This window comes from Anolis sagrei, chromosome 2, assembly GCF_037176765.1.
Source record: "Anolis sagrei isolate rAnoSag1 chromosome 2, rAnoSag1.mat, whole genome shotgun sequence".
Lineage (NCBI taxonomy): Eukaryota > Metazoa > Chordata > Lepidosauria > Squamata > Dactyloidae > Anolis > Anolis sagrei.
Window position 1 is genome coordinate 137,933,875 of NC_090022.1, and position 25,719 is coordinate 137,959,593.

Consider the following 25,719-nt stretch of genomic DNA (forward strand, 5'->3'; position numbering starts at 1 on the left):
TGTCAGTGGGGCAGTGAATGTTAGTCCAAACATTAATGGTGCTAGCCAAGGTGCTGAACCTATTGGTGATTCAGTATCATGAAAAGATCCTTTAAAGTTCAGACTGGAACCTAAAATGCATTTACTTTCCTATCGTTGTAAAAGCAGCCATTGGTATGTGCATATATTTACACGCATGCACACATAAAGGCTTTTACGAGATCAGTTGGTGCAAATACCACGCTGTTCCCTTTCCGCATTACTTCACTTCTTCTTCCTCTTTATAGTTTGATCCTCATAAAAGTAGTTTGGTTAATTGTATCTGCACATTAATTCATATAGATTGTTTATGTGGATTAGCTATTTATAAAATGCTCTTTTTTAAATGGGCAAAGCTAATGATTCTCACAGCACATCAAAGAAGTGGAAGGGGAGGTAAATTTGAGTCAAGTTTAATTTGCAAACATTGCATTTTAACATCACAGAGGGACCTCAGAACAAGAGTAAAGAGGTGTCTTTGATAACAGATGATGTGGCTTTCCTTGCTCACTGAGCCATTTCAGTGGCAATAATAATTTAAGTGCAAACAAACTTTCAGGAAGTGGCTCTACAGTCACAGTATGAAAACCACAACTGCTAGCGTCACTGACAATTGCTATATTGGCTGGAGCTGATAAGTGTTGTAGTCCAAAATATGTAGTGAGTACTGGGTGGAGGAATGATGTCTTCCAGCAGTCTTGCCCAAAATCTCATTTCCCAGCATTAGAGTAAGGTTACATGCAAACCTTACTCTAAGGTTTGCATGTAACCTTACTAAGGCTAAATCGATGCACACACAGTCCTATTGTCGGGGGTCTTTTTCCCCCCTTGTGGAATGAATGTCACTTGAATGGATAGTGTTCCCGCTCCCCTTTCCCACACACACATTTTAAGCCAAAGACCTCCTTGTGCAAGGGGCATGTTTTCACTCAGATGTATTGGAAGGACCTCTGAGCATCAGTTCCATCTGGAAGGACACATCATCCCAGGACTGACTCAAACTGCAACCTTGCAGTGGCCGCATAGTAAATCACCCTATAGAGCTGGCTGCAGCAAGCGCCTTTCCCTGCAATCAGAGCCAGGGCCTGACAGAAGGCAACAGGAATTTCAAGAGGCTGTGGTCTGGGCTGGAAAGAGATGTTCTGGCACTGAGATGCATGATTTTTTTTTCACACACATGCTGATCCCATACACACAATCACATGCACTTCCCACACTTACTAAACACTCACAGGCATGTGCTGGAAAATCCTGAGATGATCTATCTGGTTGCACAGTTGTAGCCAAATTGAAACATATACCCTTGGTCTATGGAATACACATGATCCTGTGGATATCAGGCATCTCACATACATAGAGCTTTTCTGTGTCATTTATCTATAGTAGAAACTTGACAACTGTCCTTGTGTTACTCCTGAAATAGGTGAATGCATGTATGTGCAAACATTTCTCTCCCAAACCCACCCACACATACTTGTTTTTGCTAATCTTGGGCATATTATATCTTAGACTACAGTTTCTCCCATGCAGCATCATACGCGGCCTTGCTGTCTGGAAATTGTAGTGCCAGAAACCTGAGTCAAGCCAAATCTTGATGCAATATCAGCAGGATATTGCAATCATGTGTACACTCATGCAGATACACACCTCTTCTCATGCTTCTGAATGAAAACAAAGGCACCAACACAGCTAGTGGTCTTGCCGGTGCTGCACATTTTTAATCAAAGATTGCATCACCATCTATCAGGATTATTTCACTAGTAGATTTCCTACATTGAGGGCGGGTGAAGATCACCTTTGGTGTCCCTCCCCACTCTACAGTTGAAATTTGTTTTACATGTGAATGAACATGAGCAAACACACATATATCTAGGTTTTCATTCACATAGAGAATTTGCTTCCTCTCTAACATCTATGAGATAACAGGTGAACTTGCCTGTGTCCCTGTATGTAGCTTGGAAGGTATTGATTATAATGTATTGTAGAAGAGTGTGGTAGTGGATATTAGTATTACATTAATATCCTCTACCACACTCTTGTACAATAGGCAGCTCAAACAGGTGCCTGTTCAGTTGTGGTATCCTTAATGATATAAGGAAGAGGTATCATTATGTGTCCAACTCTGAGGGGTGATGCTCATCTCCATTTCTAAGCCAAAGAGCTGGAATTGTCTGTAGACACCCCCAAGGTCATGTGGCCGGCATGACTATTATAATAAATGTAAAGATTTCCCCTGACATTAAGTTTAGTCGTGTCTAACTCTGGGGGTTGGTGCTCATCTCCATTTCTAAGCCAAGGAGTCAATGTTGTCCGTAGACACTTCGAAGGTCATGTGGCCAGCATGACTTTATGGAGCACTGTTACCTTCCCACCGGAGTGGTACCTATTGAACTAATCACATTTGCATGTTTTCAAACTGCTAGGTTGGCAGAAGCTGGGGCTAACAGCAGGAGGTCACCGCACTCCCCAGATTCTAACTGCCAATCTTTTGGTCAGCAAGTTCAGCAGCTCAGTGGTTTAACTCACTGCGCCATCGGGGGCTCCTCTACCTTCTACTTAATCAGAGCAAACTGCTTTAGCATTATAAATGAATGTTGAGGCAATTGATATAACTTGGGGGGGGGGGAGTGGGAGAGGAGAGAAACTGGGACATTTTAAAAGCCATTGGAAAAATGTGCTGACAGATGGTTAATCAGGACTGTCCTTGCCAAATCAAGGCAGTTAGAGGGTATGCAACTGCAATATTTGCAAAGAAGAGTGTGTTTTTCTTCTGCCTAATCGATACACATGCACACATGCTCACACGCTGTCTGGCTAAAGGTTTCATGTTGGGCATCCTTCTTCATTGGCTTTATTGTGTCCCTGGGACCAATCATTTGGCTTTAACAAGTCCATAGTCTCCCACACTTGCCTGAGTCCTGGAGAAATCCAGCCTAGGATTTTTGCCACTCATTTAAACTTTTCTGCTGGTCCAGTCAGCAACAGATATTTAAGAAGGAAAGCAATGGGACTTCCATGTCCTGCACTTTACCACTACCTTCCCCATAATTTTTGGATGGTCTTTTGCTGCCAAAAAGCCAGACAAAATGCACCACCATAGAAAAACAGAACAGCGGCAAGCTTTTATAGAATCTTCCATGCAGAATGGAGAATTCCCATCTCTAAGGGACATTGGTTTGCAGGCAGACTTTCATTCTGGACTCAAGAGAGGCTAAGATACCCTGCATCTTCAACGACTTATAGGAGAGATACAGAAAACACAGTATCAGTCTCTATGGAATCTTGCTTTCTGAGGGGTGACTCTGCCAAAAGCTCCATGTTTGCATATGCAGACTGACTCTGGCAACTGTGTATTTGATGTTCATCCTGCCAGGAACTTGACCCTTTGTGGGACTCCATATCCCATGTAGCAGCACAGCCACTGGGGCCTTCCCACCATTCACTTGCAGATACTGATCCATTCTGTGGCAGGACACTCCTCACATTGTACATGACAGCACCAGTGGAAGCGGCAGTGGCAACGCTGGGCTCGCATCTCCTGCAGCACATTGTGCCCACGGCCACAGCATAGGCTGCCACAGCCATCTGACCTCATGCTTCCCTTGATGCACAAACGGCCACGAGTGCCTGATGAACTGAGACTCTGGTCAGGGTCACAGAAATCAGGTGAGGCTTCATAAAAAATGAGGTGCTTGGCCAGGCGGGAACTGTGGAGTCGTGGCCGGAAAGCTCCAGAGTTGCCGTTGTGAGGCCGCAAGAATATGGCTTGGTCCATTCGTTCCCTTAGGTCAGAACCCACATGCTGGAAGTCAGGAGGTGCCAACCAGCACGTCTGGAAGTGGCAGCTCCCTGAGGGACCATGGCATTTACACCTTCGCTGTCTCAGATCTGACACAACCTGCCAAAGAAGGAAAGACAGATTTAGCAGCCAGAAAACATTTGGTTACCTTTTGCTGCAGGGAACTGCCTTTTTCTATTTTGTCCCCTTGTTGAAGATGCTTAAAAAGCAGCAACTCTAATCAGGTGAAGCATGTGTCAGCTATTGAGAATTTCTATAAGTATGGAATTGAATCCATACTCCCACAACCCCAAGCAAGTTCTAAGTTAGCATATCTTTGACAATGTATGTTTACAACTTTGTCCTCTTTCCAAGGAGAACTTGTGGCCTTTGAAACAAACAAACCACTTAAACAGCTCACAGATTACATGGGATGGTACCTTCCCTTAGGATTTTGGAGTGAAGTATCCTCTCCAATACTCCGTACACAAGTTTCCCCCATCAGCCAGTTTTTAAGAGACTTGGTGATTTGTTACTCTGAAAGGATCCACCGTTTCACTACATTAGCCATATCAGGCAATTGGAAGTAAATTAACATCAATCCTGGTTGTTCTTGCAACTTAGCAGGGAATACTTTCTTTATTTTGTGTGTGTGAAGGGGGCCTCCTAGAATATAATATTTAGCCACTCTAAAATTTATGATGTCTCAGCTGAATAACATGATATTATTAAACTTTTTTTAGGGTGGTGTGACAGACTTTGGAATTGGTAGGGCCTGGAGGGCTTGCACTGCCAACCTCCCAAAAGGCTACATGCAGTAGATGCCCCACATAATTAAACCATGCCGATTCTGACTCCTGAAAGCACAGATTTCTATTGTTGCATTAACTATCATTAGGCTTTTGTACGTGGGATAATTAGGAAAGGGAGAGGGCAATGTCTAAGAGTTGTGAGTGGGCTCAGACTCACAATTGACTTGTTTTTGCCGTACAAAACCTCAAATTACAGCAAATATCTTGTGTCAGACAAAGACAGAGAAGACACTACTGTGAAAGATTACTAGATAACTTTAGACTAATCATTTTTTCTCTCCCTAGCCTATCAGAAAGGATTTTATGAGGGGGAGAATCTTGTACTCCAGAGATGGGCTACATGTGGTCCTTAGAACATTGCTGGACTGCAACTCCCATGATCCCTTGCCATTAGCTGTTCTATTAAGAGCTGCCATCCAATGACATCTGGATGGACCCACAATCCCCAGCCCGAATGTATACCACCCTGGAGTCCCTTGATGTGAATACAAGCTATAAAATGCAGTAATGGACCGATAATTCAGAAATGTAGAGGTGATTTTACTGCTCTTATATAATCACAAAACTACCATGGGAGCTGTCATTGTTTTCTAAACAGACTAAGATTCTATATTTGAAAAAAACCATAGCAGTATGCAGAGGAAAAGGAAAATTCCCAGGGCTCTACATCAGGGGGAAGTGGGCAGAAACAACAAACAATTAAATTGGATTTGGTCCGTAGTGTCTTTATTGTTTACATTGCTTTGCTATAACTACTCATGTATTATTCCAGAGCTTTCAAAACTCTGTGTTGCAGCATGTTAGTGTGTCAGCAGCAGTGTGTCGGTATGTCATGCCAACATAACGAGAAATGACAAAATATCTTGAAAATGTATGTTATCTTACAAATGATATATTTTAAATATATATAAATTAAAGGTTTTGATGAGATGTGCTGTGTCCCCACACATTTCATTATTACAATGTATACAAGTCTCTGTATCTTTTATAAGGGGTTGGTTTAACACCCTGTTTGCTAGTAAAACTGAATTACTGTGTTGCGATTTCAGCTCTCAGCCACAAAGCCAAGGTATCCAATGGTGAAGAGTGCTGGGAGTGACAGTCCAACAAAATCTGGAGAGCTGCATTATTCCCATGCTGTTCCTATTTGCATCAAGTATAGGTCTAAAACCAATTGTTAGTCTCAACTATAGTAGACTCACTGAAGATAGGTAGAAATTTGGTAATGCAACACATGCAAGTTCTACTCATATAACACTTTTACTCTGGCTGGAAATTAACACTTGGATTTGGAACATAGCTATTTCCACTACTTGAAAAAAAGTTAGGTTATGGGCATTTAGTATTACAAATTTCAAAGCCCTCCGCTTCTGTGGCTGGAAAATCCACTGGTCCTGGCCTTGCTGTTTAAGCAAAGTTGGGATTTACAGTTCTAACTGTAAATTTCTGAGCACTGTTCTAGGAAGTTGTGTGTGTGTGGGGGGGGGGGGGGCATGAAAAGTGTTTACACGTTTGAAGGCTGTATGCACATCTTTCCCTTTTCTGACTGGAGAGAAGTGGGAAGGTCAGTATAAGCTTGAAAATCTGGAGTCACCAGCAAAGGAACTGCAAGCAAGCCTTGATCTGCATAAAAGGAGCGGGCTCTGCTAGTAGTATATCTCATTTTCATACAATAATAAACCCACTGGGAGATAGATTTGGCTGATAAAAAAAACAGGGCTTCCTTTTTTTGTAATATGTTATTCAGCAAATTCTATTACGGTGAAAATTGTTTTGTTTTCCTAGAGATGTTATCAGATACAATTTGTAGCTCCATCACCAATGTAAATAGATCATTGCTCTGGGGGTTTACATTTGGCAGCGGCTTCTTTCAGATAAGAGCATAAGCAAGCCCAGAAAGATGTGCGAGAAAGGAAAAACTCCCATCTGAAGACTTCACTCTGCTTTCTTTCCTGCTTCTTTTCTACTTCTTCCTCCTCATTTCTTGTATGCCGTGGCATATATGTAGATTTTTTGTTTATTCATTGATGTTTGTATACACATGGCATCAAATTGCTGTCTTTGTAAGTCCACCTTGAGTCTCCTTCGGGGTTGAGAAAGGCAGGATACAACTATGGTAAATAAATATTGTTCACATTCATGAACTGCATAATGCACATGTTTGCCTTCATGAAGAATCCACACCACAAAAAACAACATGGGGGTTTCTACTGTATTTTTTTAAAATTGCATCTTGTTCAGCCTATAATATGAAAGGAAGACCTTCCAATTCTCCTTTTATAATAAGGAATCTCTGCCAGCATTACACTGAACACGTTTCCCAACCACGAAGTAAAGGACATCCCATATAATAAGGGAAAATACAACATGCATGCTGCCCTCCAAGCCTGAACCATGGGGAACAAATTATCTGAAAGGAACTGGTTTAGAATGGGAATGAAGAAAATCCATCCTGCGAGGCATGTGCAGCCCCTGAACTGTATATTTGCAATCTCTGAAGCTACTCCAGTCTCCCAGATCATTCCGAACCCCTCAAATCTTTTTGATGACAACAGCCACCAAAACAGCATAGAGGCACAATGGTCATGGGGATGAAAAATTGGCCTTCCAGTCCTGTACAGTTGCCCTTTCCTGATTTAGACCAAGAGTGTTTTCATGAAAAATAATTATTGCCCTGCCCTGTATTGTCGAATGCGTTCATGGACGGAATCATTGGGTTGCTGTGAGTTTTCTGGGCTGTATAGTCATGTTCCGGAAGCAACCTCTCTTGATGTTTTGCTCACATCTATGACAGGCATCTTCAGAGGTTGTGAGGAACTCACAATCTCTGAGGATGCCTGCCATAGATGTGGGCAAAACGTTAGGAGAGAAAGCTTCTGGAACATGGCCATACAGCCCAGAAAACTCACAGCAACCCATTTTTTCCCTTTCTTTGACTGGCTTTGTTTTTGGCAGTTCAGGGCCATTTAGAGTGTGGCTCACAATAGCTGTATTTACAAGGGTTGAATGAAAAGTAATGCCTCCACCTTCATAACTCCTCAACAGATGGCAGTACTGGTATGCGGCAGGTACTGGCTTGTTCAGTAGACTCTCCTCTACAGTTCCATTTTGGTGGGAAACCTTAGCATTGAACTGTTGTGTTGTTAAAGCGCAAAGTATGGAACCCTGCACAGACGGTCGGTCAATGTGACTTAAGCAACGTACAGTCATTGAATTCTTGACAGCAGAAGGTGTCACCCCAAAGGAGATTCATCAAAGAATGCAAGCTGTTTATGGTGATTGCGTTGATGTGAGTACTTTGCATCGTTGGGCAAGAAAGTTTAAAGATATTGAGGTGGGAACATCTGACTTGCGTGACAAAGAGTTGGACGTTTCACAAGCAAAAGGTTGACAGATTGATTCAGGACAATTGTCGTATCACTCAGAGAGAAATTTCAAGCATAATCAGCATTTCACAAGAACGTGTGGGTCACATTATTGCTTTGCTTGGCTATTGGAAGATCTGTGCACGATGGCTACCCAGGATGCTGACACCTGAAATGAAAGCGCACAGACTTGAAACTTCAGAGAACGGATCTCACCACCATATGACATCCTCCATACAGTCCAGATTTAGCACTGTCTGACTTCCATCTCTTCCCAATAATGAAAGAAGATCTGCGGGGACATCATTATGCTTCTGATGAAGACGTTGAGAGAACTGTGAGATGCTGGTTGCAGAAACAGAGTGTCAACGTCTTCTGTGACGGCTTCAGAAAACTTGTTCATTGTTGACAAAAATGTATCCAATTGTCTGGTGATTATTTGGAAAAGTGAGTGGTGGTAGTTAAAAAGTACATTCTAAGGATTATTTCTGCATTTGATTTATTAAAATATTCTCACCCAAACCCAAGTAACGAAGGTGGAGGCATTACTTTCCATTCAACCCACATAGCTAATCTTCAGTTCCCTTCTATTTAACCTGCAGACTGTGTGACTTCAACATCATAACTTTTCTCCCCTGTATATCCTGCAGCTTTTTTGTGTTTCTTCAGCAAAGACCTGTGTGTTCTTTGAAAACTTGCATAAATAATATTGTGCCTTTTTGGTTAGCCTAAACACAGTGTTTCTAAGTAAGTAAGTAACTAAAAAAATTGACTTCTTTAAAAGATTGTCTATCTGAGGTCTGCAGCAAATGGCACATTCCGCTAGCTATGGAAAAGGGGAGTTCAGTCTTCTTGTACCAGAAGGAATCTGTTTACATGCAATGCTGATACCATGCTATAATGGCTGGTTATTGGTTCATGCCAACATAAACTCATGTTCCCAAGGTCTGCAGAGCCCCAGTCCTTACTGACACTTCCATTATTGAATTGAACTTGCTGCTGTTCTCACAGTTATTGCCAACCACCTATGACTTTTGTCCATAAGGAAGGAAAAGAACAGGGGTGGAGAACTTCTGGCTTTCCAGATATTTTGGGCTTCCAGCCAGCCCAGCCAATGATAAAAGATGATGGGAACATAGTCTAAAGCTGTTTGGAGGGCCAAATATTCCCCACCCTTGGAATAGCGGGATGCCTACACCCAGAATGAGCCATCACTGGTGATGACGTTCAAGATATTACTCGCATTTGAAGCTCGCGCTGTGGCTCACTTCAGTCTTTACGTCTGTGCTAAAACTGGGAACAGTACAGCCCTCTAGTGTCTATGAAGAATTTGCAGAAAATCAAGAACGAATTTTGGAGAAAAGGGGAAGACAAATTCTTCTAACTGAACTTGGATTTAAATATGAACAAAGACAACTGGGTTTCTGGTTTTAGGGGTATTAAGGGCACAATCAGTTTGTAGGCTGGTTCCCCATATTTCTGATTCCTATGCCATATAGTTGAACTAGAACCCAAGGCTTGCTGTATTCCTACATGCAAAAGGGCTTTCATTTGTGGTACGTAAGCATGAGGGACTGCACATGTGCACATTTCTTCCATTTCTACCTTGGCTGCCCTTCTAAGTTGGTTTCCTGATTGGAAGGAGGCACACCTAAAGCATTTCCTAAAGACATGCACTCTGCCAATTCTTTGCAGACAAAAGACCTTGCAAATAATGGAACCCCCTTGTCTGAAAGATAGGCAGAAATACCTACCAAATAATCTGAGTAGAAAGAGGAACACTCCAGGTTTTAGTCCAAATGGAAGAAACTAAAGTATCTCAAGGCTCGGCTGGAATCTCAGGGACTACCCCCCCCCCCCCCATCTAAATTTCTTTGCATTTTGCTCAGCCTAAGTTAGGTCTGACATTGCAAGCCTATATTGCAGGCCTCTTAAAGAAGAGCCAGCACAATAAAGTGCTTTGAGTCTTGGACTATGACTCTGAATCTGTTGAAACCCACTGAGTGGACTTGAACAAGTGACATTCTCTCAGCCTCAGAGGGAGACAAGGTCAAACCCTCTCTAGATATTTTTTCCAAGAAAGCCCAGCAATAGATTCGTTTTAGGGACCTCATAAGGCAGGAATGACTTGAAGGCACACAACAGTGATCCCTTAAAGCAGTGATTCTCAAGGGGTACTCCCTGGAGCCCTTGGGGCTCTGTGAAGCATACTGGGGGGCTCCACGCTTCCCTCCCCCTCCTCCCCTTCCAAGCTTTTCCTCCTCTTTCCTGCTCCTCCCCCTCCCCATCTCACTTGCTCCCCCCCCCCCCCAAAAAGCCTTTTTTCCTCACCTCCCTTGCCACCCAGATCCTTTCCCTTTTGCCTTGCTTGCTTCCAAAACCTTGCTTTCCCTCCTACTGCTTAGGGGGTGGCTTTGATTGTGCTTTTCCTGCATGGCAGAAGGAAGTTGGACTGGATGCTCCCTGGGTTGCTCCTATTATTATTATTATTATTATTATTATTATTATTATTACAAAGGCTGGGTGACTATCTGCTGGGGGTGCTTTGATTGTAATTTTCCTTCATGGCAAAAGGGGTCTGGACCAGATGACCCCTGGGGACTTCCACTGAAATACTGTTAGGTTTATGTTAGTTAAAAATGTTCATTTTAAATATTGTATTGTCCTTTCTTTCTTACTTGCACTACAAATGAAAGATGTGCAATATGCATAGGAATTTATTCATTTCCCCCCCAATTTGTTCACACAAACACTTTCCATCCATCTGCCACTGGCCCGATCCATCTGTCAAATTTTAAAACACAATGCATCAAAATATTTGCCCATGCCTGATATATATACATAAACATTTCTTGGGGCTCCATGAGAAACTGACTGCAAATGTTTGAGAACCCCTGCCGTAAAGACAGGGCTGGTCAGCACCTTGGACAGTTCCTTTAAGGTTCAAATGGTAATACCAGAATGGATGCATGAACCCACCAGTTGAGAGCAGGCAAGAGGCTAGATTTCCACCCATTCCTATCCACTGGGACTATACCAACACTATCTAAATTCAAGAAAATGCAAAAATCCAAAATTTTGCCTTTAGCAAGTTCTTTTCATTTAAAAAATCCCAGGCACAACATGTGCTTTCTTGTTTAAAAAAAAGTAAAGGTTTCCCCTTGATGTTAAGTCTAGACTGGTGGATGGTGTTCATCTCCATTTCTAAGCCAAAGAGCTGGCATTGTCCATAGACATTTCCAAGGTCATGTGGTCAGTAAGACTGCATGGAGTGCTGTTACCTTCCCGCAGAAGTGATACCTATTGATCTACTCACATTTGCATGTTTTTGAACTGCTAGGTTTGCAGAAACTGGGGCTAACAGTGGGAGCTCACCCTGCTCCTGGATTTGAACCTCCAACCTTTCAGTGAGCAAGTTCAACTGTGCAGCAGTATAACCAGCTGTGCTACCCTAGGCCTTCTTGTTTATCATTCCCAATGAGTTTATCATTCCCAATGAGCTTCTGGCAACATTAATAGTTTCCTAGATCAATGTATATTCTCCCTTTGTGATTTTGTTTATCAGCCAGGATGGCTGGGGGTCTAGGATGCATGTGGTTGCCCTTGTTTCTCCAAGGATCTTGTCCACATCCTTGAGCTGCATTAATTGATATTAATCTATCAAAACCAGACAAGCAGGTACTCATGTTACATCCTCAGAGACTGCCATTAACATGACGTCCAGATTGGAGCGGATCAGAGTAACTTTGTCCGCAAAGAACTGAGCAAATGCTTCACAACAACCTGCCAAGGGTCAGGGATCCCATCCTGTGAGATGGGATTTAACAGCCCTCTGACCACTCAAAACAACTCCGCTGAATGGTTCCTTACAGATGCTATATTGACCACAAAGAGAGATTTTTTGCGGCATCTATTGTTGTGGTGTATGCCCTTAGATAGACACACACGGTCTGATTCGTTGCGCCTAGACTCCTCTTCACACACTTCATCGCTGCCAGCTACTCACTGAACTGAGGGAATCAACCAAAGGTTCTGCTGTAGATCCCAATCCACCTTCTACCTACTCTTCCACCACAACACTCTAAAATATCATTTAGGAATACTCACATAAAGTATTGGACAGGAGTTTTCCTTGCTTAACATTGTCATTTTACATCATCTCACATTTTTCTCTACAACCATAAGAGCTAAAGCCTTGTAATCCATTGTATGACCATAAAAATTCTGAGGATGTGAAATATGACACCAGATATCATACCATGTCTGTATTACAGGCCACAGTGGGATGTCCACAGCAATGCTTGATCTTGACTACTGTCTCCCAGATGCTCCCAGCCCTGTCCTTTAATTATGGCGGTTACTATCACTTGCATTGCCAACCCCCAACCGCCCAAATCCTGTCCCGTGCCCTGGAGAACCTCCTACCTTCCTGCCTATGCGGTGGCTGTGCAGTTGCATCCGTGCATGAGCATCGCGTGGTTTCCCCCGAGGGTCCAAGAAGTGCCGGGCAAATCTCTGGGCGTAGTCAAAGTCTGCGCTGCAGCCCCCCCACTCCCAGGTGTCTTGGGGGCCAGGTTCCCCCCACCAGGAGGACGGCACAGGGGGCAGGCTCTTGCCCTTGCTGAGAGTTTGTAGTTGGCTGAGCTTCAGCTTCTGGTTCTCGGTGCTTTGCCTGGCACAGCCACAGCCGCGAAGCTCCCCTAGGCTACAAGCGGTGGCCACCGCATGAGTCACCCCTGCCGCCAGCAACGAGAAGGCAAAGGCACTTTCACGGAAACCTATGGAGACAAAGCACATGGGAGGGAAAAGGGAGTTGGACGGTACACCTGGAGACAATTCAAATAACCAAACCCAGAAGGAGGAGGAAGAAGAAGGAACAGGTATCCCAACATTGGGTCTAGGTCTGAACATGTAGGAGAAACAAGCCCAATAGACAAAATCTACCTCCTGGGACCCACTATGATCTTTGGAGATCCCTGAAAGGAGAGCTGGAAGGAGCATGATGAGAGTAATGCCATTGTCTCTAGCTTTGCAGTTGGAAGGAGGAAGTAATAATAAAGTCCAGGACCATTACATTAAGCATTTTAATAAAAACAAGGTAAATTGTGAAGTGTTTTGCATTATCAAGTATGTATACTTGAGGATAACTTGTAGGAAGGTTGGAGGTTATCTCTGGTGTTTTTAAACATTGTTTTTTTATTTTTAAATGATTTAAAAATAACATTAATAAGATATATTGAATATATACATATATACATATACATATACATATATATATAGTTTCTCCAGTAACACTCCCATGTTCTGTACTGTGACTCCTGTTCAGGGCTGAAATATCCCCCATGTGGTTACTAAAGAAAGCAAAATAATCCAATTGTTTGCTCAAGCCAAATCAAGGATTTGTGTACAGAGTTGCTGATCTCTCACCCTTTCCCCTGCATCTGTTATGTGGAGGAACAAACCAAAAGCAACAGCTATGCAGGGTGCTTTTCTTCCCTTTCTTAAGCATTGGAATAACTCTTCCAATCTCATTGCCCGATTGTTGTCATATTGTCTGCATAGTTTTCTCTGAACAAACATGCTGTTTCAAACAACAAGCCATCACCATCCCATCCTGAAAGTGGAGGGACTTTTTTCTTCTTCCATGCTCAGCTCCTGTTGCTTGTGCGGTGATGTCATTGTATATATGGAGCCATGCTGAAGATCAGCTGAGAACATCCTCTTAGTAATACCGCCACTATGCCAAGTTAGAGCATCTGCAGCTGCACTGTAACGAAAGCATGCCCTTCCCTGAGTCCAGTGCCAAAGTCCTTGAATATCTTCAGACTGTCACAAAGGGTTTCTCATCAGGATGGGCCAAGATTAATTAAACATGTTGAGGCCATGCAGGATTGTGCTTTTCAGCAATTTATGTGCTGATTATAATTGTTTAGAACAGAGCCTAGAAGACTATTTTTTAAATGTTTTGCAAGTTCTGTTTCTTGTTTTTTAAAATACACCAGCCATTACTTGCCATTTTACAAATAACACATGACTAACATATTATTCCTTTTTGTTGTTGTTTTCTGTCTTCAAGTTGTTTCTGAATTATGGTGATCTTATCTTGGGATTTCCTGGGGCTGAGAGAGTGTGACCCACAGTCATCCAGCAAGTTTCCATGGCTCAACAGAAACCAATGCTCAAACCAGTGACAGCTCTGATTTTCAAAATTCTAATCTTTACAATATATCCACTTTCATAACGCATAAGGCCTTCCCAAAAGACCCAAATCCTCTGAATGTCTTCAAAATTAATTATTTTTACAAATAATGAACAAATATGATTTATACCATAGTTTCCTGATTTTCTTAATTATTGCAACATTGCAATGTATTGAAACAGCTGTGGATCGAGGTGGGAGGCAGGCTGCATTAGATAATGCAGAACATTGGATGAGCAAAGGTTGGATAAGTGAGTCTCTACTGTAGTAGTTCTCTAAGGATTCAAGGCAGCTCCACAGTCACCTACGGATCCATCGCACACTGACCCTGGAGGACCATCCTACTCGGACAACAAGGGATTGCCTAAGTAAGTAAGTATATTTACTATCCAAGTATCAACTAGACTTTACTTCTTAGCATTTGAAATCAGAGAAAAGCAGGTACAAGGATAGTTACTATGAATCCAGAGCCGTGGTGGCGCAATGGGTTAAACCCTTGTGCTGGTTGAACTGCTGACCTGAAAGTCAGTGGTTTGAATCTGTGAGACAGGGTATGCTCCTGTCAGTTCCAGCTTCCCATGTGGGGACATGACAGAAGCTTCCCACAGGATGGTAAAACATCCAGGTGTCCCCTGGGCAACGCCCTTGCAGACAGCCAATTCTCTCACACCAGAAGCAGTTTGTAGTTTCTCAAGTCGCTTCTGACACACATACACACACACACACAAACCCTATAAAGCCAGCATACCTGTGGCTTGCTACACTGCAAATATAAATATGTCAACTCAGAGTTAGGGTCAGCTGGTTTCAATAGTGCTCGTAAATTCTCCCAGGATTGCCATTTCAGATCCCAATCTGTGTTACAGGAATCTTTCTCGATCAGTATGCATTTGTTTGGTAATGTTGGCAAGTCCTCTGCCTCGACATGATCCTTATCCTGATATGCATCATTCCTAGAACACAACTAATCCCCATCAGCTCTACTACACCTGGGATTCTCCAAAGCCAAAAAGATAATCAGACCAAAGATCTGGTATATAATTCTTCAGGAAGATAAGGCCCACATTCTGAGTTATCTGGCAGGTGGGAATTACAGTTTGAAAAGTGGACAATTATTTTTATGCCCTAGAGGTTCCGAAATACCACAGAGCCTGTATTTTTTAATGATCACTTTAAGACTTGAATGTTCATTTAATTGTTCTAGAAGTCCTCTTAAAAGGGAGAGACCCTTACTCCAAATGTGCCTGTTCTTGTCAGCCTTGACGGAAAGTCTAAAATGCACACTATGGATGACTCCCTTATCCATGGATTTGATATTCACAGCAGCATTTACCTACATTCCAACAAATATTCTCCCCAGAGGTGTTTGTGGGCCTATCTAGGATCTCCAATACTACTCTATGGTATGTTTCTAGTTAAAGCAAAGACAAAATATAGGATTTACTTTTATACAGTTTTAGATATACATGGTGGGTCTTGGAACATATCACCTATGGATATGCAAGTCATACTGTAGTATATTGCCTGTCTTTGCCTATACTACAAAGACATATATATTACTCCAATTTAAATGTTTTTTAAGGCAGATTGGGAAAATGGAAGGAAAAAGGGAGAGGGGCGGACCAAGGGCAAGATGGATGGATGGTATCCTTGAAGTGACTGGCTTGACTCTGAAGGAGCTGGGGGTGGCCACGGCTGACAGGGAGCTCTGGTGTGGGCTGGTCCATGAGGTCACGAAGAGTCGGAAGTGACTGAACGAATAAACAACAACAAGACAGATCCAATAATTTTAGTACATCTTTCTTCCCAATCCTGCCAATGAAATGACTCTTAAGGTGGTGGCATACAATAGTGTAGCTGTTAGAAAACAACTGATTAATCTGCTTAGTAATTTTATCAATAACAGTAGGCTTTATTCGATTCCTTATTGAAGATGCTTACGTTCTATCATACAGAGCCAGCATGGTGTTATTATTTCAGTTGGATCAAGGTACTGGGAAGTCTTCACTAAGGGCCCTTCCACACAGCCATATAACCCAGAATATCAAGGCAGAAAATCCCACAATATCTGCTTTGAACTGGGATATCCGAGGGCCCTTCCACACAATCCTATATTCCAGAATGTCAAGGCAGAAAATCCCATAATATCTGCTTTGAACTGGGTTATCTGAGTCCACACTGTCATATATTCCAGTCCAAAGCAGAAAATGTGGGATTTTATTCACTTATGTGAAAGGGGCCTAAGGTTCAAATCCCCACTCAGTCTGCAAGGGAGTCAAAGGCAAACTCCCTTTTAACCAGTTCTGTCAGGAAAACCTCACAAAACGTTTGCCTTAGGGGTCACCATAAGTCAGAACTGATTTGAAAGCACGAAACAACAAGCATACGCTGCTGGAATTTTCCTGAGACTAGTGATCCGTACCTGTTTGTTTTGTACTCACCCGTTTTCTAATTAAAAAGGCTGGTCTACAACCACAATTAAATTATGGATGGATGTGTATCCATTACACCCAGTGTGTTCCTTTCGTCTTTATTTTATCTGTCAAAGCCCTTCCATTGATCAAGATATCCCATTGCTTCTCCATGTCAGAGGCTGCCCCAGTACCTAGAAAACAGGACGAAAGGTTTCCCCTTCCCCACCCACAGCCTCACCACGATGACACACGGAGGAATGGCTGGGCCCAGGTGTTGGAGGTTGTAGCTTGCTCCAGCTCCTGCCTGCCCAGGAGGCTGACTTTGATCTGAGGTTTAAATTTAGAACTGGCTCCTTCAAAGCCATATTAATAAAAGAGATCCAAATGACAAAAGAAAAGAGCTCACTGCCAACTTGCCTTTAGGGTCAGGTGTTGGCCACTGTGCATACAGCCAGGGAAAGATACCTGGCGGAGATTTGCCAGAGATAGAGGGAGGGAATGAGAGAGACCTGGCATTGGTGTGCATTAAAAAAGGACAAGTGGGTCATGGCAGGCTCTAAGTACTGAGGAAGATGTAGAGCAGACGTCTTAAAACAAAGGCCTGTGGACCAAATGGGGCACTCCAAGGTCATTTTTCCGGTCCCCAGTGCCGCAATGGGTTAAACCGTTGTGCTGGCAGGACTGAAGACTGACAGGTCCAAGGTTCAAATCCCAGGAGAGCACAGATGAGCTTCCTCTGTTAGCTATGGCTCCCTATGTGGGGACATGAGAGAAGCCTCCCACAAGGATAGTAAAACATCAAAACATCTGGCCATCCCCTGTGCAACATCCTGTGCAACATCCTGGGCAACATCCTTGCAGATGTTGCCCATCCTTGCAGTTGTTGCGACTTGAAGTTTCTGAAGTTGCTCCTGACACGAAAAAACAAAAAACAAAACAAGAACAAAACTCTACACTTCAGACTTAGGGTCACACTAAGTCTGAAACTACTTGAAGGCAAACAACAACAACAACAACAAATCCCAGTTAACTTGACTATCTCACCATCCAAAAGCAGGCCCACACTTTCCATTGAAATGCCAGTAAGTTTATGTTGGTTAAAATATTTCTTAATTTTAAATATTGTATTGTTCTTTTGTGTGTGTTTTGCACTACAAATAAAATATGTGCAGTACCCATAGGAATTCTTTCTTCTTTTTTTTCAATCTATGGTTCAGCCCCCTCAACAGTCTGAGGGAGTGTGCTGTAACTGTCTGGGGACTCCTGATGTAAAGTGTTTATTAGTAAACACACACACACACACCAAAAAGCTCTTCTTCTCCATTTGCTGGACTGGCAAAAAAGAAAAACCTCAACATTGCTTGCTTTTTTTTGGAAGGATTGCTTTTGGGGTACCACAGCTTCCTGCATTCAGAATAACTGACCGGGCACAGATCAGTACTAATGGGAGACATTGTAGCAGGCAGGTCAGCCAGTGTACCAGAGTGCTAGACTAGGATTGGGATGGAAGTCAAATATCTGATCAGTCATGGAAACCCACTGGGTGACTGTGGGCAATCACACCCGCTGAAGAAGGCAATGGCAATCCTCTTCTGAATAAACCTAGCCAAGAAAACCCCAGGAGGGGGTTGTCATAAATCAGGTATGATGTGAAGGGACATAGCAGGCCTGATCATCTTTACCAGGATCATCCTGGGATCTACCTGTTCCCAGACAAAATTTGATGCTAGGAATAGTGCTGCCAAATAAATCAAGGCTAAATCCCTGTAGACCCCGACATCTGGACTATCATTCAGTCTAGTGAACAGTTAAACTTGTGACCCTTTTTGTCACCTTCTTTCAAAACTGGAGCCATACTTTGCAACCCAGGAACACCTTCACATGTAGAAAGTGCTGCTGGTGTACCAAAAGGAATATATACATTTCCTAATCAAAAAGCTTTCTGTTTCTAAGTTTTAGACCCACCAAGGATATCTTTTGCATCTCAAGATCTTAACATATTCCCATTGGGATGCAGGTAACCAATAGGGGAAATCATGTAAAGTTACAGTGGTTAGCATCGCCCTGTAAGGGTGTAGATCCTGGCCTCAATCCAACCACAACTCTCAATGAGAGTTAACTCACCTAATGCACTGCTGACTAGCATGTTAATACTTAGTCCCCTTTCAAACAGCTGATTACAATCCCATATTTTCTGCTTTAAGCTGGAATATATAGCAGTGTGGACTCAGATAACCCTGTGCAAAGCAGATGTTGCGGGATTTTCTGCCTTGATATTCTGGATTATATGGCTGTGTGGAAGGGTCCCAACTCCAAATGGGGTCTTCTTAACTCAAGGTTGGGGTCACAGAAAAGTTGTCAACTGTGAAAGGTTTCTGAATGCCACCTAGACATTTACATGAATCTGCTATCAGCAAGTTGCAGTGTTTGCAGTGGACTCTGTAGAAAATGCTTCAATTGTACTTCATAAAAAAGGAAGATCAGACTGTTCAGCAAACCCTGCAAATAAGGATTTATGATTAGTAAATGTTTGATTCGTGTGCCTGTTTTATATACCTATACATCCAGGTTCACATAAAAAGGAGGAAAGGGGTGACAAAAAAAATATTGGGCAAAAAGGAGTGACTTTTTCCAAAAACCTCCTCACCTCTCTTAAGGATAGGACTGTTGAGAAGGATAGTGCCCCCACTGCTGAGGTCTGAGCAATCCCAGCGCCTCTGCTGGAGCTGGTGCTGGCATTCATGAATGGCCAGGTGGACGCCCTGTAGAGCTGAAGCCATTGCTTCTGGGCTGCGGACACAGAGTCCAAGTTGGCGCCGACTCAGCCAAGGGAGGGTCATGCAGACGGTGTTGGGAGTAAAAACAGGTTCAACCAATGCCTTTGGCCCCAGGAAATCATGGCCTAGGGACCTAGAAGAAAACACAGAAATTAAATTAGTGCCTTCTCTTGAGGAGTAAGTTACTACTGCACCTTAGAGTAGCAAAAAGCCTTTTTGAATGCATGGGTAGGAAAATGGTGGTGGTCAGGTACAGCTGGTTCTCTGATGCAGTGCAGGTGCTCCATGCGAAATGATCTTTACTTTATCCATGGGTCATAAAAAATTCCTTAATTTTGGCCCCCAAACCTGCCCTTGAGGTTGCCATATACACAAGTATATGCAGCCCTTTGTCCTAGCACCAGAATAAATGACAGTCAATGAATAAGGGACAAAAAATAAAACAGAACACCAAGACTAGTTTGTATTGCAAAATTCACCACTATACCACTTGTGATACACTAGTAGTCCATCTTGCTAGACCAGTAGTTCCCAAGCTTTTTTTGACCATGAACCACTTGACCAGGGACTACTTTGACCAGGGACTACTTTGACCAGGGACCACTTTGACCTGAGACCACTCTCCAATATTAGTACCAAAAGGGTTACAAATCTGTTTTTGGTCAACTTTGGATTCAGTTTGGGGTGCTGATTCAGAAAATTGCATTGGATATACCACATCAGCTCTAGTTTCTGATACAGAAAATATGCTGTGATCAGCAACAGGGAAGGAGTGGCATGTAGTGCAAAAGGAGTGGAAATTAAATTAAATTAAATAAATAAAGAGGAAGGAGGCTCACGGACCAGATTTTCATCCTTGCGGCCCACTGATGGTCCACGGCCCACAGGTTAAGAATAATAGCTAGACAAAAAGAGCAACAAGAACTTGAAATACAGTAATACAATGAATTCTGCTTCTGACTAAATGTTCTGATCCGGCATGAAACTATGGTTGGTTTCAGGCATTTTTTTCTTTCTATCAATATGGAGAGAGGGAAGATCCAAAAAAGGAAGGGCCTCTGTTTCAAGATTCTGCACACATGGTCCTTTCCAGAATTTTCTTCAGGTATATTTCTTACTTCATTCAGCTTTTCCAGCCAGAATCTGAGAATAAAATTCAACCACTCATACATTTCTTTCAGACCTTGTCAACATTGCTTTTTTGAGCAACAACATCCCAAATCCTCTGGGACCTTTTGGTTGGGTGATTCTAGGAAATATAATCTTATAAAGTAACTTTTTCACATTTAGAGTTTTCTCCTCCTCCCTGAATCATCAGACAATGGCACGAGATTTACATTTAAGGTAAACATGCTACAAATCATAGTAAAAATAGCAATATGAAAATTCCAGGTACGAGACAAGTGTTAGGATAACATGTATAAAGATGGAACACTATGGAAGCTGTTAAATTTGATATAGCAGCATAGGATATCAGTAGGAGCCCCGAGTGATGCAGCAGGTTAAACTGCTGAGCTGCTGAACTTGCTGACAGAAAGGCTGATGGTTTGAATTCAGGGAGCGAGGTGAGCTCCTGGAGTTAGCCCCAGCTTCTGCAAACCTAGCAGTTTGAAATCATGCAAATGTGAGCAGATCAATAGGTACCACTCCAGCGGGTGGGTAATGGTGCTCCATGCAGTCATGCATGCCACATGACCTTGGAGGTGTCTACGGACAATGCCGACTCGTCGGCTTAGAAATGGAGATGAGCAACACCCCCAGAGTCAAACATGATTAGACTTAATGTCAAGGGGAAACCTTAACCTTTACTTTAGGATATCAGCTGGTCTACACGAAATGCTGAGGTGGCTCCACACTATAGAAATAATGCAGTTTGACACCACTATCAGTGGTGTTACTGCTATGGAATCATAGATTGGTGAGGAATCAGGTACTCTCTTCTCCTCCCATTTCTCCTTGTTGTCCTTGGATTATTTCAGTTGCCATAAACTGAGGGCTTTTCCACACAGCCATATAACCCAGAATATCAAGGCAGATAATCCACAATATCTGCTTTGAACTAGGTTATCTGAGTCCACACTGCCATATAATCCCGTTCAATGTGGATTTTATACAGCTGTGTGGAAGGGGCCTGAGAGGGATCTATACTACAGCATTAATGCAATTTGACATGGCTTTAATTGCCATGTCTCAATGCTATGCGATCCTGAGATTTGTAGTTTAGTAAGGCACCAGCACTTTTTGTCAGAAAAGGCTAAAGACTGGTTTCAAACAGCTGATTTTAAAGTAGATATGACTGATTTTAATGTTTGTGTATATTTATAGTTATTTTATGTCCAGGTGTGGAATATTTGTTGTTTGTATGTTGTGCTCTACCCTGGGTCCCCTTCAGGATGAGAAGGGCAAAATTATAAATGTTTCAAATAATAATAAAAAAAAATAAAGACTGTAAAACTACAAACTCCCATGAGGACATAGCATTAAGGCATGGCATTAAAAGTTGTGTCAAACTGCATTAAATCTACAGTGCAGCTGTTTATTTCTTTCCACTGATGCCAAGACTACATAAGACCCCTGATTTTGCATTTTTCCTTCCTGCATAAAAACCTTTAGATTTCACCTTATTCTGCTATGACAGGAGGAATAACTTTAAGAAACCAGAAATCTTATCTTTTTAAAAAAAAAAAACTCACAAGCACAGAGAGGTGGAGTTCATGCATTTTGTCCTACACGTATGCTGGGCTATGTAAATCCCTTGCAGCCCAACTCCACTACCTGAGGGAAAGCAAAGCAAAGCACCTGGGTGGTTGATTTTCCAGGGGGAAATTCCCTGTCTGCCCTCCTCCCCACTTTGGCACTAGATGAAAGACAGGCTGTGGATCAAAAGCATCCTCCTGCAGCTCAGCACCCAAAAATGGGGAGGTAGGGTTGGGGGTTGGAGTGAAGGATGGTGATGGCTAAATTAGGGAACCCTCCCAGCACTAAAGCACTATGTGGAAACAGAGGGGTGTGAAGGGATAACCAGGGCAGTGGCAGGTGGAGACTGGTTGGTGTTAGAAAAATAAGCAGAGCCAAGTTTTCAGAGGAAAGTAAGTCATCATAGCAACAACCTGGTGAAGATAGGACATCCTCATAGAAATCACAAGGCAATACATTCACACCAGAATGTTAGGGACACAACAGTCCCATTGCTGCTCTCACAAATAGCAGGCATTTTTACTTACTCCCCAACTCTCCTGTTTTGGCAGGAACAATCCCAATCTCTTCTTGGCCATCCCACTTTTCCAGATGGTTTTTAAATGCCTCAGTTTCCCTCACCTCTGTCAATTCCCTCCTACTTGTCCTTGGGTTACTTCGGGTGCCACCAACTGAGAGGCGTTTACACTGTAGAATTAATATTTGCAGTTTGAAATTGCTTGAACTGCATTGGCTCAAAGTTGTAGTTGGTGAGCTGGGAATTGTAGTTTGGTGAGGCACCAGGACTCTGGCAGAAAAGACTTTTAAAACACCAATTGCATCCTAAGTTCAAAGTATAAAAGTAGCTTGCATTCATCAGGAGGGAGAGGAGGAGGCTGTCTCTTGCCTTTCAAGTAGGCCCAGGTAAAAGCAAACTGCTGTAGCCTCAATTTGAATGTTTTTCCTCATTAACAATATTTACTATCTTAGAATACCAATCAACCTCTCTGGGAAGGGATTTCCAAAATCTGGGAGCAGTCATCTCTAAGCTGTATAGAATTTTGTATGTCATAATCAGCACTTTGAATGGTGCCTAGAAAAAGAGCAGAACCAGTGAAACTGTTAAGAGCAAGAGAGTTGTGAGGTCTCATGTGATCAAACCAGTTCCTAGGGCACATGATGAGTCCTGAGCCAAAAACATACTCTCGTGGCATTACATGAGATATAGGAGCAAGAGAGTGGTTCTATCAAACTTTAACCACCCGTAGCATGGGTTCATTTCACTATTTGTTGTGGTTATGTTTTTTTTTCCAGTAAATTTCAACTTTTGCCAACCTTAAAATGAAGCTATCATGGGATTTTCTGGGGCTGAGAGTTTGCGACTCACCCAATGTCACCCAGTGGGCTTCCAAGTGGGCAATTGAACCCTGGTGCGCACACTGTCCTCAGAACACATATGCAACTCATGAAATGGTGTCATCAAAGTCCCAAAACTCCAATGAACTCTGCATCCCTTCACATTACACAGCTTCTGATTCCGCTTGAACTGCTATGAACACAACCTATATAGTCTTGGAGCAGTTTCGTCACAGGCACTAGAGATGTCCTATCCCCCAATTGCAAATTCAAGACTCTCATAGAATGGTACCATAGAATTAAAGTGGAATAATAGCACTAAAACAGTGTAGTAAATGGGTCCAGTTCAGTTTTCAATTGTCTTAATAATGTTTCCCTTAATGGTGTTTAGGAGCCTCTGGGAAGATGGGAAAACTCATCTTCCATTACAAATCTCACCAAGGAAGGGAATTATGCAAACTCCCATTCTTCGGTTGCATATCTGTTTGTGCCTAGTGCAGGAATTCAATCAGGACCGTAGTCAGGGGGGACCGGCTAGATGGGCTTCACCCCCCCCCCCCCGAAATTCTCAGGGTGGCCTGCAAGAAGGCCTTACTGGTGCATTATTTAAACTGTTATATTCATTGGGAGAATGATACAAAAGGTTTGCTAGGGTAGATCCTGACCCCCCCCCCCCCCCCGAATCAAAATCCTGGCTATGGGCCTGTGCCTGGCCATCTCTGATAAGCAGCCAAACATCCATGGGGTGACTGCAAGCATAGAGTTCTAGAATCCTAGATGACATCCAAGGGCCATCCAGTCCAACCCCTTTTCCCATGCAAGAAAACACAATTAAAACATCCCCAGAGATGGCCATCCAGCCTCAGTTCAAAAACTCACAGAGAAGAAGACTCTACCTTGCTCCGAGGAAGCATGTTCCACTGCCAAAGAGCTCTTACCATCAGGAAATTCTTCCTAATGTTGAGGTGGAATCTCTTTTCCTGCAATTTGAATCTGTTGCTCCATTTCCTGCCCCCTCTTCCTAATAACGTCATTTCAAATGTTTTAACACGGCTATCATGTCCCTCCTCAACCTTCTCTTCTCTAAGCTAACCATATCCAGCTCCCTAAGCCACTCCTCATAGGACTTGGCTTCCAAACCTCTGATCATAACTAAAAACACATAAAACTATTTCAACAGCATAGATTAAAAACACATAAACATAAAACACAAATTATTACTCATTTAAATCATGCATATCTATCAAAATGTCAACTTAAAATTTATAGTTGATGCCACATTAAGCATTCCAAACAATCTCTACTTCACCATAGTATGACGATTAGAGTTAGATGCACACTTGAGATACTGAAATCCTTAGGCAGCCAGAAAGTTTGCAGCATAACTGTGAACCAAGCTCTCTCTCTCTCTCCCTCCCCCCCCCCCCCTCTCAGCCTAGCCTCTCTCACAGAGTTGTTGTCAGGATATAAATCATAGAATCATAGAATGATAGAGTTGGAAGAGACTTCGTGAGCCATCCAGTCCTGCCAAGAAGCAGGAAAATCGCATTCAAAGCACCCCCGACAGATGGCCATCCAGCCTCTGTTTAAAAGCCTCCAGAAAAGGAGCCTCCACCACACTCTGGACAGATAGTTCCACAGATGAACAGCTCTCACAGTTAGGAAGTTTTTCTTCATGTTTAGGTGAAATCTCCTTTCCTGTAGTTTGAATTCATTGTTTTGTGTCCTAGTCTCCAGGGCAGCAGAAAACAAGCCTCCTCCCTATGGCTTCCCCTCACATGTTTATACATGGCCCTCATCATGTCTCCTCTCAGCCTTCTCTTCTTTAGGCTAAACATGCCCAGCTCTTTAAGCCACTCCTCATAGGGTTTGTTCTCCAGACCCTTGATCATTTTAGTCATCTTCCTCTGGACACATTCCATCTTGTCAACATCTCTCTTCAATTGTGGTGCCCAGAATTGGACACAGTATTCCAGGTGTGGTCTGAGCAAGGCAGAATAGAGGGGCAGGATTACTTCTTTGGACCTAGACACTACGTATATGCCTATTTATGTAGGCCAAAATTCCATTGGCTTTTTTAGCTGCCACATTATTGGCTCATGTTTGACTTGTTGTCCAGAAGAACTCCTTCTGCTTGAAGGAAAATGTGGGATATATGCAGGTACACATAAAATAAGTAGGTGCAGCTCCTTCAAACATGAGCGTGACCATTCCACACCCTTCAGCCATCCCGACTGTGAGACCAGGAAATAAACAATATACTTTGAAGAAATGATTCCATCCTATGTTATCATCTTAAAGAAGATCTTGGAGGGTGCTTCTAC

General features: G+C 42.8%; 1 protein-coding gene across 2 annotated transcripts in view; it reads right to left on the reverse strand.

Moving 5' to 3' along the window:
• Window positions 1-814: 814 nt before the first annotated feature.
• WNT10B (Wnt family member 10B) overlaps window positions 815-25,719 on the reverse strand; it is a 35,317-nt gene continuing 10,412 nt past the window's right edge. For both annotated transcript variants that reach the window (XM_067463892.1, XM_060764120.2), the window contains exons 3-5: window positions 19,234-19,496; window positions 12,399-12,751; window positions 815-3,916 (exon numbers count right to left, since the gene is read on the reverse strand). In XM_067463892.1, the coding sequence (XP_067319993.1) occupies window positions 3,458-3,916; window positions 12,399-12,751; window positions 19,234-19,496 (1,075 nt within the window). In that variant the 3' untranslated portion in view covers window positions 815-3,457. The remainder of the gene's footprint in view (window positions 3,917-12,398; window positions 12,752-19,233; window positions 19,497-25,719) is intronic.